Here is a 16,257-nt window from a genome sequence, read left to right as displayed (position 1 = left end):
TTTCACGTTTCAAATCCTCCTACTTTTTTGACGCGTAGTAGCGACTTGTAACCTGCTCTACCTATAAATGACCATTTATAATTATTTTGTGAAAAAAGGAGACATTTAAGAAATAGAGCAGTGTATCAAACCGTTGGTCAAAGATCGTGATACGAACCGAATCGTAAGTTGACCGTATAGTTACAGCCCTAGTGGCTACTATCTAAGCACGCTACCGGGGCAGCGTCATAGCTGGAATCCTCTGTCTGATGTGTAGTGGGACCAAACCTGGCCTGCGCTCCTCAATAATGAAAAGGACATGAATGATTCAGCCAGTGACGTGTGGTTCCTTTGTAGGCTCAGAGCCATTTGTTTGTGTGCATGCATGTGTAGGCCTACAATGCGTGTGTGCGTGCGTGCGTGCGTGCGTGCGTGTGCACACAGTGTGTTTATGCGTGTGTGTGTTGTGTTGACAACTGATTTGACAGAGACTATGATGGAGAGCCTGTGGACAAAAGGATGACTATACATAAACCGGCTTAATTCGAGAATTGGACACCACACTCTATGACTTAAATTTTTTTTTTTTTTAATTAAAAAAATAAAAGAACACACTATTCAACACCTCTGTCAGCTGGAATCCAACAGTTGATGTGTCTACTATGTTGTTGTGTATTACAGAGCTTGCTCACTGCCAGTCCAGTAGATGTGTCTATGTTGTTGTTGTATATCAGTGTTTCCCAACCAGGGGTACGTGTACCACTAGGGGTACACGAGCACACTGCAGGGGGTACTTGGAAAATGTTTATTATTGTAACAAATGAATGGAGCAGTCATATTAGGACAGAGAAAGCGATATAGAACATAAATTAGGGGGTACTCATGGCACAACTAAGATGCTTAGGGGGTACGTAAGACAAAAAAGGTTGGGAAACACTGTTGTATATTACAGGACTAGTGATTTTCTTGTTGTGTTTGTTGTTGTATATTACAGGACTAGTGATTTTCTTGTTGTGTTTGTTGTTGTATATTACAGGACTAGTGATTTTCTTGTTGTGTTTGTTGTTGTATATTACAGGACTAGTGATTTTCTTGTGTTTGTTGTTGTGTATTCCAGAGCTGGCTCACTGCCAGTCCAGCCTCATAGAGCTGAGCAGGCTGCTGCAGAGTCTGGAGATCCTGCAGAGGACCCAGTCGGCCCCCAACTTCACAGAGATGCAGGTGAGACCAGACGACCCACTGGACCACACACTAACCAGGGCCCCCCATCTCTCCAACCAGGTCCAGGCCCCCTCTTCTTTCAAACCAAGCCCCCCTTCGCTCAAACCAGAGGCACCTTCGCTCAAACCGGGGCCCCCTTCTTTCAAACCAGGGCCCCCATCTCTCCAACCAGAGCACCTTTCTCTCCAAGTAGGGCCCCTTTCTCTCAAACTAGCACCCACCCCCCCCCCACCTTCTGTAATACCAATGCCTTCTTCTCTCAAACCAGCCCCCCTTCTCTCTCTCTCTCTCTCTCTCTCTCTCTCTCTCTCTATCCTCTCTCTCTCTCTCTCTCTCTCTCTCTCTCTCTCTCTCTCTCTCTCTCTCTCTCTCTCTCTCGCTCTCTCTCTGTTGATGCACCACAGGGATCTCAGGGGTCCTCACTAGTGGGTTATTAGAACAGCTGTAATGGATATACTCTCCTCCCTGCGGCCCCAGCCATTCTGATGATGGACCGGAAGAGATGGGGGGAATAAAGAAAGAGAGAAAAAGGGGACGAGAGGGAGAAAGAGAGCGTAGTGTAAGAGGGCGGCAACTCAAGAGGGTTGTGACTCATGCCCTTGTGGTTACACTTCATGAGTCCTCCATCCCTTTTATAAATACAGCCTCCAGTCCACCCACACCGCTCGTAGCTCTTTCAGTGCCATGGACTTGAAAATGAGTCTTTTCAGAATGTATGGCACAGTGCCAAAGACTTGGTATCAAGTCAATTGCGTTTTTCATGGGGGCTGGGGCCTAACACGTTGGTCTGGTATGTTTGTTGTTCACATGGACAAAGAACTCAATTTTTTATGGCTCTTAAAAATCACTCAAACGTTGAAAAAAGCCTGCACCCCCCCAGTCTGAATTTGAAAATGGCTGGCACTCAATGAGTTCCCGCAGTGTTATAGGGAAGACAGGGAGATGATGAACCAAGCAGCCATCCACCCCTGCACCTCTGTTCTGTTCCCACCGTCCTCCTCTGTGTGTGATTTTTAAAAGTGAACTAGATCACGGTCACATGTCTCCACCATGTGATCCCATTTATTTATGTCTATGCTATTCCATGGCTGTCACATGAAACTAATGCTTTCCCATTGGAATTGTTGTTGTTGTTGTTGTTGTTGTCTAGTCTTTTCTTTCCATCATCAATGTTTCGATTGCATTTTTTTCCCACTTTTAAATTTGCTGCTTTATTAATGATTGATTGCAAGCCTCTTGTCTTTTTCGTTATTATTAACCCCCTTCTCATCTTTTATTCTTATCCATGTTTTGTAATGTAGACCAATTGTTTAGATTTATCAAAGAAAGACAAGCGCGTGAGCAGAAGATGGAGAACAAAAAGTGTCAGCAAAGATGCAAAAATGCAACTGCAGGTACTTTTTTCTCTTCTCTCTCTTGTTGAGGAATGCCCTACTCTAGCTCTCTCTTGAGGTCTATTTTCAGTATTTCAGAGCTGTATTTGCCATTTTGCCGAAGTCAGTTATTTTTTCACAAGTAGGTGTATGGTCTGCTCTACTGGAAAACAGCACAACACGACACGCTGCTAATATCAGCTAGTAGGAAGGAAGTTGTTACTCAAATGGGGGATATGGTGTTGTGTATAATGGTCCCTCCCTGAGCTCACATTTCACCGCCGTCAGCATCTAGACACATCATGCGATGAGGGGGGAAAAGGGCAAACACACACACATTCACAAACGAAGAGAAGACACCGGAGCAGCTCAGATGGGATGCTTTTTCTTTTTAATTCAAGTGCACAACATGTTAGGGACTAACGTTTCGATGGCAAGCCATCTTCATCAGAGTCCATGGACCCATGCATCCCATCTGAGCTGCTCCGGTGTCTTCTCTTCGTTCAAGATTACCTGCCTCCCTCCCGTTGATGCACCAGATGTAAAAACAGAAGCGCGTGGAAACCCTTTTTTGTTACACACACATTCACATTTCCATTTCTAGCCTTTTTAAATCGCCCCTCCTTCTCATTGCTACCTCAGAGGGTGATTTAAAAGCTCCTTTCCTCCTCCCTGGTCATACTGCTCCCTTGCGCTATGTGATTCTGTCGAGTGGTAGCAGTGAGTGGCAATGCGAACAAGCGTCATGCTGCTGGATGACATGCTTGTATGAGTCACTGGTTGGCCCTACGGAGCAAAGAGAATTATTCAGCTTTAGTGCACAAAACAAAGGGTGGAAATATGGTGTACTTAGCTGAGCAATTAGTGTTTTTAGAAGTGTGGAGCATCAACGTTTTGATCTCATTTCAAAGTCAGGAATGTACTTTTCAGTTGACGGTTCCATTTCAGTTTCGGTTCAGTTTTTTTTTTGATGTGGGTGTGTGTGCTACTATAAGTCCATGTGCAAGGCCACACACTCCTTTGTGTCCAGCGTTGTGAAAGACATGTTATGTCTACTTCTGTTTAAAGGTGCACTGTGTAGGATGGTGGCCAGAGTAGGTATTGCAACTATTCTGCTCATTGAAACTGTGCTGTCTACTGCCAAATTTGTTCTTTTCATGAATATTTACTAAATAATAAGCTAATATTTACTAGTATGACCAAAGTACAATACGTTTTGCAGCTAACAATGTCTATTTCTTGAAATTCAAAATGGCAGACAATGGAGAAGATCTCCCTTTTCATGTATGAAAAGTTTGATTTTCCCAGTCAATAAATACTTAGAATAAATACTTAGAATTTGATAGTGGTGGTAAGTATTCATGAATAAGGTAACATTTGTGAATGGGCAGCATGAATTCTGGAAAGAAACTGTTAAAATATATATTTTATAATATATTATATATGCTATAAATATATATATTACACAGTGCACCTTTAAATTTAGAGTTGTTTCACTTTCTATTTTAACTTGAAACTGTATGTTTCTTTTTTTTTTTTTAAAGAAAGAAAAGAAAATATTGTGAATGGAATTAATCTCTGCTCTTTGGCTCTCATACTCACCTCCACAGGTCCACTCATTATCCCAAGCCAGAAGGGCAAAAGTAAGCATTGCTTTGCCCCCCTCAGCTTTCTAAGTAACAACACTCACACTGTTGTCTCTGCTGCTTTGCGCTCAGTCTGACTTCCTCCTTGAAGACAATAGGCTGTCCCTGATTTCCAACTCACACCTTTTACTAAGCCTGATTCATCCCTGTCTCCTTCAACAATCAGTTGATATGCATTTATTCTTTTGGGACAAACGTTCTTTTATAGGGAAGAGTGGAAATGAAAAGGGCCTTCAGTGCGCAGTGTAGAGTATTCAGACTTCTGACAACTGCAAACTAAATTGTCGGTCGCTCAGCCCTCTGGAATTTTTAAAGTTTTGGTCTGGTCATAAGTGCTACATTTTAAGGCAACTAGAGGTCTTTTTTCAGATTGAAGATCTGTCTTTCACAGGGCTTCTTACGGTTTTTGGTATACAGTAGTATACAGTACCTCTGCTTTGGCAACACAGCAGAGGTAAAAATGTTACACAAAAATGTAAAAATGTTACACAAGAGCTCATGAGGGACCATTTTTAAAGTCAACCTTCTGGCACTCTGGTCAATCTTCTGGTCCTCAGAAGAATCCATTTGGTTAAGAGGTAGAATACTTTCAATCTCCTCTCAAGTTAGCATTTATGACCACCTTAACAAACCTGGGGTGCATTTCTCGAAGCCGTAGTTGCTAACTATGTTAGCTACTTTGCTGTTTGCAATGCAATTCCCCATTGACAACTACCCAAGTTGCTAACTGGCTAATAACTATGATTCCGAGAAACGCACCCCTGCTCAGACACATGTAGTCTACCCCCCAGCACTGAGCAACATCCCGCCACCTCAAAGCGGCCATCTTGCTCACTGTGCTGCCTGAGATCAGTGATGCGGCGCCTGGGTCTTCACATGCACCCGCTCGCTGCCATGACAACACGGTTGTGTGGTGGAATGGTTCCGTTCCACTGCTCACCTGTGTGTGTGCGTGTGCGTGTGCGTGTGTGTGTGTGCGTGCGTGTGTGTGTTCTGCCCTCTCTGCTGAAGTCAATTATAAATGTGTGTGGGGGGGGGGCGAAGGAGGGGGCAGAGTATGTGTGTGTGTGTGTGTGTGCGTGTGCGTGCGTGCGTGTATGTGCGTGCGTGTGTATGTGTGAAGGCCATTTGTGTGATGGAAGGGAGTCTCTCGGCAACCTGACATCATGGCAAGGCAGAGTGGAGCACAGGTATCATACCAGCCAGCAAATAGTACTGCTAGCCAGAGCGACATGTTATGATCTCCTTTCACCAGTATTTTGCTCCTCTGAGAACCAGTCAGACCTCTTGCCACTCTTGCTGTGAGCGGCTCCCTCTGCCTGCCAGTGCTGTCTCCTTGCCGAGTTGACCTCATATCTGTGTTGAGTTGTCAGAGGCTAATCGTGGGAGACGTGTTCTTTTGGGACTTGCATGCTTCTAAACAGTGCTGTTTCAGTTGGGCTGCTGGCAGTTAGGTATTTGTTGGGTATTTGTGTTTGTACGCAAGGTTAACACTTCATTTGAATGGATCTAAGTACATTGGCTAAGTGTGCCATGTAAGGGTGCCATAAGATTTTCATGAAACGTGTCAGGAACATTAAGCATTATTAATGTTTAAGGCTGTTGTCATAATGTGTTTTTTGGAATGAGGAACTCAATATTGTTTGGATGTTCTCTCTGATATCCCAAAATCCAAATTATTGACTACTGTCACAAACATCATTAGCGTCATTAATGTCCTTGACATGTGTCATGTCATTCTTATGACGGTGATATGACACTCTTATGTAGACCCCTTCAAAGAAAGTGTTGGCATATATAAAGTGTTTTCGGGTTATACTTAACTTGACGCTGGCGTCAGTGTAGTAATAGTGTCAGAACAGTGTCATGACACAGCCAGGGATGAGTCACATGATGTCAATGTCAAAAACGTTTTATGGTCATGAAAAGTGGGAAAAGTGTTCGGGCTGCCTTTACCATAACCGATTGTCACTCAATGACAGTCATTAAATGTTTATGACATGAACATAATGTTAATGACACATTCATGACTGTGTTACGACTCTGTTATGACACTGTTATGTCATTACGTATGATGCTGGCATCAAGTTAAGTGTGTCCGTGTTTTCAGTGTGGTGTTGACCAGACCGCGGTCTGCTCCCCTGACTCTTACTTCCCCTGTACAGGTGCCTATCAGTGCCAGCATGTCTCCTGTGCGCCTGCACTCGTCCAACCCCAACTTGTGTGCTGAGCTGGCGGACTTCCAGAACCCCGTCACCCGCCTGGCGGACTGCATGGAGGGGGCCGGAGACTACATCAAACTGCAGGAGGACTTCTGCCTCATCGCCCAGAAAGGTACTTGCCTGGTGAACTCCAGACGATCTCCCAAGCGAGATAGTCTGGAGGCTACCAAGACTCACAAGTGAGTTCGTCATTAGTCTACTGAGACTCCAAAGTGACATAGTTTGGAGGCTACTGAGACTCCCAAGTGAGATAGATTGGAGGCTACCGAGACTCCCAAGCAAAATAGTCTGGAGTAGTTCAATTTCTCGGTAGGGGAGGTGTGGTTTATGTTTTATTGGTTGTTACGAATGTGTCATTTTCCATTTACGTAGCCCATAGCCAATCGTGTCGGGTACTCTCGCTTAGGGAGAGTCTTTCAGATGGGAACGATTTTGCAAAGCAGCATGGAAATTCCCAGGCTACATGTAGAAAGGTACCACAGGGTGCACACACTGCACAGGCAGCCCACTGTATCAAGTGCGGACTGTGGAAAAGCACAGTGATGCTGCAGTCTGAGCTCAGAGGCTACAACCCTCTAGCCTGGGAAATCCCATGATGATTTGCACAATCGCTCCGATCTGCAAGACAGCATGGATGCTTTCCCCAAAATGCCAACGTGAGATAGGGAGCCAATCTGAAGTCTCACTGTCCACTGTGAGACCGGTCTCACTGTTTAATGAGTCTGTTCTGTGATCTGACTGGCTTTGTGCCCCTCCCCAGTCCACTCGCTCCTGAAGTCGGCCTTCAACACGGTGGCCATTGAGAAGGAGAAGATCAAGCAGGCGCTGTCAGAGCAGGAGCAGCCGGCCCAGTCGGCACAGATCGTCACCCTCAGACGCTCCTTGTCACAGGTGAGAAGACGAGGCGCAGGCAGAATATTCACACACTAAGCCAGTGGTCTCAATTATTTTTCCACAAGGGCCAAATTATTTAGCACAAACAAAGCTGAGAGCCACATAATTGTCCCAACTGTATGGCCACAGATAGCATACCTGTATGCATGTACTGTATGTTTTCATTTGTTCCATCCTCATGGCCTGCCAAATGTTTACAGTGCCCCGGCCGGATTTGGCCCGTGGGCCGCCATTTGGCGACCTTTGCACTAAGCGTTTGAAGTGCGTGCACATCAAAGTAAACAGGTGCCGGATTAAACGTGATAAAGTAAAGAAAGAAGGAAGATCTGCACACTGTTGCTGCTCCCAGTTTATTATACACAACGTTTCGATCAATGGGGTCTTCATCAGGTGTTGGTGGAATATTCAAGCACCACATGGCAGATAGCAAAACTCTGAACTATAAAACATAATGTATCCTGTTTATACATACCGTAGCTATCTTAGATGATCTTTTATACATATCCAGGTATTTTGATAAACGAAGACCTTTCGTTTGTGCCTTTCGTGTATAAACAGAGGTTTTGCCTCTATAAACGAAGCATCAAAAAAACTCCGGCAAAAGTGGAGATCTTTTAAAGACTTGAATGCCGTTCTCCTTACCACGCACAGGCTTAACATATTTATGACAGCTCGCAGCAGCATATTTATGCATATTTGCCTATGATGTGGACAAACGTATTTTGGTAAGCGTAGAGAAGAAAATGCGCGTTTATCAAAATACCCAGGTATGTATAAACAGCCCATTAGAGCTCCTTGTCACAGGTGAGATTCCTTGGTCTGACCAATGCGTAGGGACATAACAACCGAGTGGAATGTTAATCAAGCAAGGCATGACTGACGAAAAGAATATATTCACCAATCGCACAGAGAAAAAAAACTAGAAAAAATATATTATAGCTTTGTAAACTGGTTTTATACTGTGAATCACTTCACACAAAGAAGTCTTCTTCTCGCCTGTCCTCTTCCTCTCTAATTTTGACGCACAAATAAGCTGAGAGTAAACAACTGTTGCTAAGTGCTTTCGAGACTTCCTGGAGGGTAGAGAGAGAGAGACAGACAATGGGTTTACTCTACAGCTCGGTGAAGCAAAGTGCTCACTGCACAATGAGGAATGAAGGTTGAGTCAGTTTGGGGTTTTTATTGGGGGAGATGAAGCTGTTATGTTAATCGAAGCTGCTATCACGGCCCATCAGGTGCCTCTAAATTACACAAGATGGATGACTCATGATAGAAAGTACCGTTTATACCAGGGCTGGGGAACCTGTCTTGAGGGCCGTTTGAGGCCGTTTTTTCCGGCCCCCGATATAATTTTAAGATTATGCAGCTTCACATTGGTAAAGGAATCTTAGAAAATACATTTGCAATACAATTAAGTTATATTCAGGGAACTTGGGAAAAGATTAGGACTGTTTTAAAGGTGGCCACCTTCAATATGCTGTAGGCCTTAAGTGCAGGGGGAAATCCTGGTTTGTGTTCATAGGACGGCCCTCGGAGCACTTTTACGGCCCTTGGATGAATTTGAAGTGGCCCCTCGAATGAAAAAGGTTCCCCACCCCTGGAGTATACTAAGGGGCGGGCCGCGGGCCCTCCTGGTTTATACTAAGGGGCGGGCCCTCCCCACACTGACGACTCACCTAGAAAAAAATATATACAGTCATTTGAAGATTCATTGAAATGCGGAGGTACAGTCGATGCCTCTACAGTAGTTTACCGTGTTTTGAAGGAAAGTGAAGAAAAAATTATTATTGGAAGATGAAAGAAGCATGGAGGAGGAGGAGGAGGGCAATATATTTCATGGGCACCCGTTATCTTTTCTGGCTGTAATTGGAATTGAGATTAACACCGCTTTGACTTTGTGCAAGGGTGAAGTTCATTAACTGTTAGTCCACCCTTCTCTCCGGGTGGAGCTGATTAGGCTGCTGTAGGGGGTGGGCGCACGCTGGGAAGATGAAGTTTAGTCATCACTCACAATTAATAAACGCTTACATTTCAGGTCCCCTTCTTTGGAGGGGTAATGAGTCTAACCATAAAGGCTCCATGAAGGCTTAAACTAAAGGATCATTTCTGCCAATTTCAATATCCTTTGTTGTTGCTCACGCTGCCCTTGACTTGTCAGTACCCGGCGGTGATGCTGCATTTTTCGACTCAGCCCTTTCCGAGATCTGAGCTATTCTAATGGGGGCAGACTTAGTTTACATTAAAAACCTTCTTAACATAACCTTACTCCAAATATTATCCCGACAGGTATCGCTGTTTGTTTAAAGCAGTTTTTCTAGTCATTCCAGTCATTCTGCAAAGCGTCCAATGATTTCCTATTTCAGTTCAATGGAAGTTTAAGAAATATTTGAAGAGCTCTTTTCCAAAATGAGATGTATCCATATTATAGAATGTTGGGAAAGTGACATTTTTGTATTGGGCATTCCATTGAAATGCATTGCAAAATGCATTTTTATAGAGGTTTTAAAGTATGTTCTCAAAATATTTGAATGGCAAGAATTCACACATAGATGATAGGACATCTAAACAGTCAATTCCAATATTAAAATGCAAAAAGTCAAAAATGGTGGATATAGCGCTTTGGAAAAGAGCTCTTCATTTTAACAATGACTCCTGGTATGCTTTAAAAGTTGTCATTCTTTGTGTGCGTGTGCACGTTTGTGCGTGTGTGTGTGTGCGTGTGTGTGTGCGCATGCGAGGAATGTGTGGGTGTCAGACAAATGCAGATAGAGGGAGAGTAGACTAGACGGGAACTTGATAACGGCGTAAACATGTCTGTCATTTTGACGGAAGCCCACCGTGAGGACAGCTGTTGTCTATGTCAGTGACCTTTTTGGAGAGAGAGCGAAAGAGCAATAGATAGTTTCCTCACCTTCATCCTGAAGACTAGGAGGAAGGCGAAAAGTTCATTAAACACCGCACACTGGATATTGTTTCTCTTCATTTTTTTTTAAGCGAAGTTCGATCAAGTTGATCAAGTTTTCCTGCCTTACACCTGCACCTGGACAACTGAAGGCTTGTGCACTGCACACAAGGACTTTCATGTACTTTGACTAAAAGGAAGGTCCTTAAGCTCGAAAGGGCTCCCGTTTCCCTTGTCCTCAAAAGGCTGCTTTTTCTGTTAGGCGTTTCAGAGCAGCCTGAAATGTATTTTATCCATGTGTGTTCCCAGCTGAGCTGCGCTGATCTGATCATCTGGTCTAAGCTGGCTGCTGCAGGTTGACAGAGGGATGTGATTACATTATTATAAATTCTAATTCAGAGGGACGTGATTATTATACATTCAAATTTCATTACGATGATACATACTGTTGGTATTACTGTTTCACAGGCCCTGTCGCAAAACGCTGAGTTGCGAACTCGTTTGAGCCGGATTCACTCAGAGTCTGTGCTGTCCGACCAGGTGGTCAGTGTCAACATCATCCCCAGCCCTGATGAGGTAAGGACGTCCACTGGCACCTTTTTTTTAATTTAATCCAGACACTGATGACCTTTGGCAGCTTAATCTTGATGATGCAATGCTGTTTTTTTTTCTTCAGTGATGGACAGTGAAGTCAGAAAATACATTTGCACGTACTGCATTCAGTACCTTTGCCTCACTATGCAGGATAATAAAAAAAAGTAGTAATAATTAATTTCTCTAACTGGCTGGTTTTAGAATTTGCTGATTTTTGTGAATAATAGTGGAACATTCACGTGGCACTGGAATGTTCACGTGGGTGTTAACTTAACCCCTGAACCTGGTGCCTATCACAAGCTGTTCCTGTTGCCAGGACACAAATGGCCTTGGGAGCATGAGGGATTGTAGCTGTGTTATCATTGTCCCTACAAATAGCTAGAGTGTACATCATTGTCCCTACATGGTTAATCGTCTCGGACCGAGCATGCTTTTGCCTGGCAAAGAAATGTTTAAGCCACCTGACTGACTGGATTTGTTTGCATTGTGATACTATGACTTTGCACAGTGAATTCGTTATGTGTACGTACGTATAATGCATGAATTGGCTTCTAGCTTGGCACATAATTTGCATCACAATGCAACGCCTCCTATACTGTACATCACAACATGATGGTGAAACCTTGATGATAACACAAGGTTAGCATAAGATAATGGAGACATGGTACACAGTGTAAAATCTGAATACAGTATATGTGTGGGTGTGGATGAAGGTATTGTACTGTAGTATAGTAGGCAGGAAGAGCAGAGCAGGCAGCAGCAGTAGAATGGATGGCAGTGCACTAATGGACCCTGTACGCAGCAGCAGCAGCAGCAGCAGCAGCACTGGGATCCCCAGTAGAGTACTCTCAACGGCATCCTCAAAGGCAGCGGTTCCCAAACTTTTTCCCTTGCGCACCCCCTTGTACATTTCAATGTGGTTCGCGCACCCCCTAATCGAATGTTTTGGTGTACTTATGGGAACTCAAATATGGCTTCACTGTACATTATGCAGAGCCATTTAGGGAATCCTCATTTTCCAATAGACATCAATATTCCTAAAGCATACAATTCACCATACAATTAAAAACTACTTCATTTTCTTTAAATCTGTGTAGAAACACATATCCGCCATTGCTCAATTCAGCTCGCGCACCCCCTTGTGGCAGGCCACGCACCCCCTGGGGTGCACGCACCCCAGTTTGGGAAACCCTGCTCAAATGCATTCCCTCCCCCACCCATACCAACAACACCACCAGGGCCGCCGCTAGGCATTTAAGCAGAGTAAGCAGAGCGCCTAGGGCTCCCAAAATTGAGATGGAGTAAAAAACGTATTATTATTTAATTATGAGGAGGGCCTCCTGACCAGTTATGCTTTGGGCCTTAAAAACATTAGCACCGGCCCTGAACACCGCATAACCCCTCTCTTCTCCCCTCTTCTCCTCTTCTTCTCTTCTCTCCTCTCTCTTGCCTCTCCCTTCTCTTCTTCCTTTTTTCTCCTCTTCTCTTCCTTTCCTCTCCTCTCCTCCCCTTCTTTCGTCTCCTCTCTCCTCTCCTCACCTCTCCTCTCCTCCCCCCTCTCATACCACCACCCCACCCCTCTTCTACTCCCCATTCCTCTCCTCTCCTCTTCTCCCCTCCTCTCCTCTCTCCTATCCTCTCCTCTCCTCTTCTCCCCTCCTCTCCTCTCTCCTATCCTCTCCTCTCCTCTCCTCTCTCCTCCTCTCCTCTCCTCTCCTTGCGTCTCCTCTCCTCTCCTCTCCCCTCTTCTCCACTCTTCACCTCTCCTCTCCTCTTTCTCCTCTCCTCTCCCCTCCTCTCCACTCTTCTCTTCTCCTCTCCTCACCTCTCCTCTCCTCCCCTCTCTCATACCACCACCCCACCCCTCTTCTACTCCCCATTCCTCTCCACTCCTCTCCTCTTCTCTCCTCTTCTACTCTCCTCTCCTCTCCTCTCTCCTCTCCTCTCCTCTCCTCTCCTCTCCTCTCCTCTCCTCTTCTACTCTCATCTCCTCTCCTCTCCTCTCCTTCGGTCTCCTTTCCTCTCCTCTCCTCTCCCCTCTTTTCCACTCTTCACCTCTCCTCTCCACTCCTCTCCTCTTCTCTCCTCTTCTACTCTCCTCTCCTCTCCTCTCTCCTCTCCTCTTTCCTCCCTTCTCCTCTACAGGCGGAGCAGATGGTGGTTGGGATCCCGCTCACACAACAAGCCTCAAACGAGAGTCGGCTGTCCATGTCAGAGTCCGTGTCAGAATTCTTCGATGCCCAGGAAGTGCTTCTGTCAGCGAGCTCGTCGGAGAACGAGGTAAGGTGCACCACAGCGGAAACGTATCAGAGCCGATTTTACTAATAGGCAGATTAGGGAATTTCCTGCGGCCCTGTCGTGCCGAAAAGCGAGTCCCTGCCAGAACACGAGTGCCCTCATTGAAACCAATGACATTTTGAATTAGAATTAACTACATAATTAATGAACTAAACATATGCTTATGAAACATTACTCGTCCTCCACTTAATATGAGCTAATTGCATGAAACCGTAACATTTGTTATGACAATTCTTCGATTCTTTTATGGAAATAATACTGAAATTGTAACCAGCTCTTTGTGGTACTTCCAGAAGGAATGCAGATGCTTTATTGATAGGCTTTCCATCTTAAATTGTGACTGATTTGTTTGCAAAAATTGGTAGAAGATATCTGAAAAATTGGCCATTGGTTTCAATGAGGGCACTCATGTTCTGGCAGGGACTTGCTTTTCGGCACGACAGCCCCACCAAAACTGTCCACTGTAGAGGCCCCCAACAGTCAGTCCTGCCATGGTAAATACTAGCAAAAATAATTCAAGAGGGGTCCCATGTCTATATTTTGATTATGGCCCCCAAATGGGTAGAACCGCCACTGGGAGGCATCAGGGTAGTAGTGGAGGATGGAGGATGCAGGGGAGGATGGAGGGAAAGAGAGGGAGGGAGGGAGGGTGAGGTTGAGGGGTTGGGCAGATGGAGCCGGAGAGATGCTGTGTGGGGGCGAACAGGTGCGGTGCTGCTGCTGGAGGAGTCGCGGTGCTGCGTGGATGGAGCTACACTATAGCATTTGCCTTCTAATGAGCACAGGAGGAAGACGGCTACAATAGGATTCAGACGGAGAGAGAGAGAGAGAGAGAGAGAGAGAGAGAGAGAGAGAGGGAGGATGAGAGGCGTCAAACAGGGAATTCCAGCTGAGGGAGGGGGGAAGAGAGAATGTACGAGAGAGAGAGACGGGGGGGGGTGAACAGACAGAGGGAGTCCCAGCTGAGAGAGAGAGAGAAAGAGAGAGAGAAGGGGGGGGGGCCACAGACAGAGGGAGTCCCAGCTGAGTGAGGGAGAGAGAAATAGAGAGAGAGAGAGCTCCACCTCCCACCCTGCTCATCCCCCCGTCACGCTCCAATGTCTCCTCCTCCATCATCTCTCCTCCCACACTCCTCTCTCTGCTCCACAGACTGGAATTGTGTTGGCGGCCATTTGTTTTAAACTCACACGCCCACTACCTGAGCAGAGGTCTGCAGAGATAATACGCCCATAATTTCCCCCCACTTCTTCTCCACGCATTGTTATTTGTCACCAGCAGCACAGGAATGGCTTGCTCACGCTCTCAGTTGGGGGAAAGAAAAAAAATGAATGTTTTCTGCTCATTGCTATTCCGGCGCCCTCGTTACAGTGGGAGGAAGTTTTCAGTGCATCTGGTAATCGCAGTGGGGGCGGCGTGTCTGGGCGTCAGCCCCCCCAGCAAGTAACATGGCTTCCTCTCCTGTCTCCTCTCCCCTCCTCTCCTCTCCTGTCTCCTCTCCTCTCCTCTCCTCTCCTCTCCTCTCCCCTCCTCTCCCCTCCTCTCCTCTCCTCTCCTCTCCTCTCTCCTCTTTCCTCTCCCCTTCTCTCCCCTCCTCTCCTCTCCCCTCCTCTCCCCTCCTCTCCCCTCCTCTCCTCTCCTCTCCCCTCCTCTCCTCTCCTCTCCTCTCCTCTCCTCTCCTAATCACGTGGGGGCGCCATGTCTGCCCCCCCCCCAGCAAGTAACATGGCTGCCTGGCCAAGACCCAGAACGCTGGCGGGATGCTGTCATCATCCAGCTGTGTGTGTAATGTGCCAGACTGTGCCCTGTGTGTGTGTGTGTGTGTGTGTGTGTGTGTGTGTGTGTGTGTGTGTGTGTGTGTGTGTGTGTGTGTGTGTGTGTGTGTGTGTGTGTGTGTGTGTGTGTGTGTGTGTGTGTGTGTGTGTGTGTGTGTGTGTGTGTGTGTGTGTGTGTGTGTGTGTGTGTGTGTGAGAGAGAGAGAGAGAGAGAGAGCTTGTGTGGTTTTAAACACCGTAGGTCTTCACTCCCCCCACACATAGACAAGTTGTAATAGGGCACTTGAGAGAGAGAGAGAGAGAGAGAGAGAGAGAGCATGGAATCGCTAACGGCCATAGCGAAATGAGACATGATGCGAGTAATGCCTGTTAGGTTGCGGTGTATTAAGGGACGTACGAGTGTTAAGCCCCTGTAAGCACTCTCGTGTCATTCATCAGTGGCAAGAGCTCTCGCACTTGATTTCTTCTCACAAGAACATACCGTAGACTGCAGCTTTTCACGGTGTGGCAAGCACAAGTCGTGACGCAGTCTGAACTGACCCCCCCCTTCCCCCCACCCCCCAGTGCTCTCCAGCAAGGACTGCAGGGGGAGAGATAGAGAGAGAAACGGAGAGAGAGAAACAGAGGGTGATAAGGCGAGAGGTAGAGAGGTAGAGAGAGAGACAGGTGAAATGAAACATTATTTCCAACATTTAAATCAGAATATGAACGGTGACTTTCCTCAAGCTGATGATGATCTTAGCTTAGCTTAGCCATCTCACCTCTCCCTCACCCCTCCTCTCTCTACTAAAGGACAGTATGCTTAACCACACCATATTCTCACTCCTCTCTCTACTGAAGCACAGTATGCTTAACCATAGCATATTCTCACCCCTCTCTCTACTAAAGGACAGTATGCTTCATTGCACCATATTCTCACCCCTCTCTTCACTGAAGGACAGTATGCTTAACCACACCATATTCTCACTCCTCTCTCTACTGAAGCACAGTATGCTTAACCATAGCATATTCTCACCCCTCTCTCTACTAAAGGACAGTATGCTTCATTGCACCATATTCTCACCCCTCTCTCTACTAAAGGACAGTATGCTTCATTGCACCATATTCTCACCCCTCTCTTCACTGAAGGACAGTCTTTTTTCACTACATCATATTCTCACCCTTTTCTTTTTCTCTCTCTCTCTCCTTTTGTCTCCTCTCTGCCAGGCATCCGATGATGAGTCATACGTCAGCGATGTGAGTGATAACATCTCGGAGGACAACGCCAGCGTCAATGACAACGTCTCCAGACAAAGTAGGCGGGCCCTCCTCTCCTCCTCTTCTCCTCTCCCCCTCTCCCCCTCTCCTCCTCTTCTC

At 46.0% G+C, this 16,257-nt stretch overlaps 1 protein-coding gene across 7 annotated transcripts in view; it reads left to right on the top strand.

Moving 5' to 3' along the window:
• The window catches only part of osbpl6 (oxysterol binding protein-like 6), an 82,637-nt gene that overhangs the window by 43,234 nt on the left and 23,146 nt on the right, over window positions 1-16,257 (top strand). For 3 of the 7 annotated variants that reach the window (XM_063213365.1, XM_063213363.1, XM_063213362.1), the window contains exons 8-15: window positions 1,097-1,200; window positions 2,502-2,594; window positions 4,184-4,216; window positions 6,385-6,553; window positions 7,202-7,332; window positions 10,706-10,813; window positions 12,977-13,111; window positions 16,108-16,195. In XM_063213365.1, the coding sequence (XP_063069435.1) occupies window positions 1,097-1,200; window positions 2,502-2,594; window positions 4,184-4,216; window positions 6,385-6,553; window positions 7,202-7,332; window positions 10,706-10,813; window positions 12,977-13,111; window positions 16,108-16,195 (861 nt within the window). The remainder of the gene's footprint in view (window positions 1-1,096; window positions 1,201-2,501; window positions 2,595-4,183; window positions 4,217-6,384; window positions 6,554-7,201; window positions 7,333-10,705; window positions 10,814-12,976; window positions 13,112-16,107; window positions 16,196-16,257) is intronic. The other 4 variants (XM_063213367.1, XM_063213364.1, XM_063213368.1 and 1 more) reach the window with 2 other exon arrangements.

Source organism: Engraulis encrasicolus, chromosome 13, assembly GCF_034702125.1.
Source record: "Engraulis encrasicolus isolate BLACKSEA-1 chromosome 13, IST_EnEncr_1.0, whole genome shotgun sequence".
Taxonomy (NCBI): Eukaryota; Metazoa; Chordata; class Actinopteri; order Clupeiformes; family Engraulidae; genus Engraulis; species Engraulis encrasicolus.
Note: the sequence above shows the minus strand (reverse complement) of the source record. Positions and strands in the feature narration are given on the sequence as shown.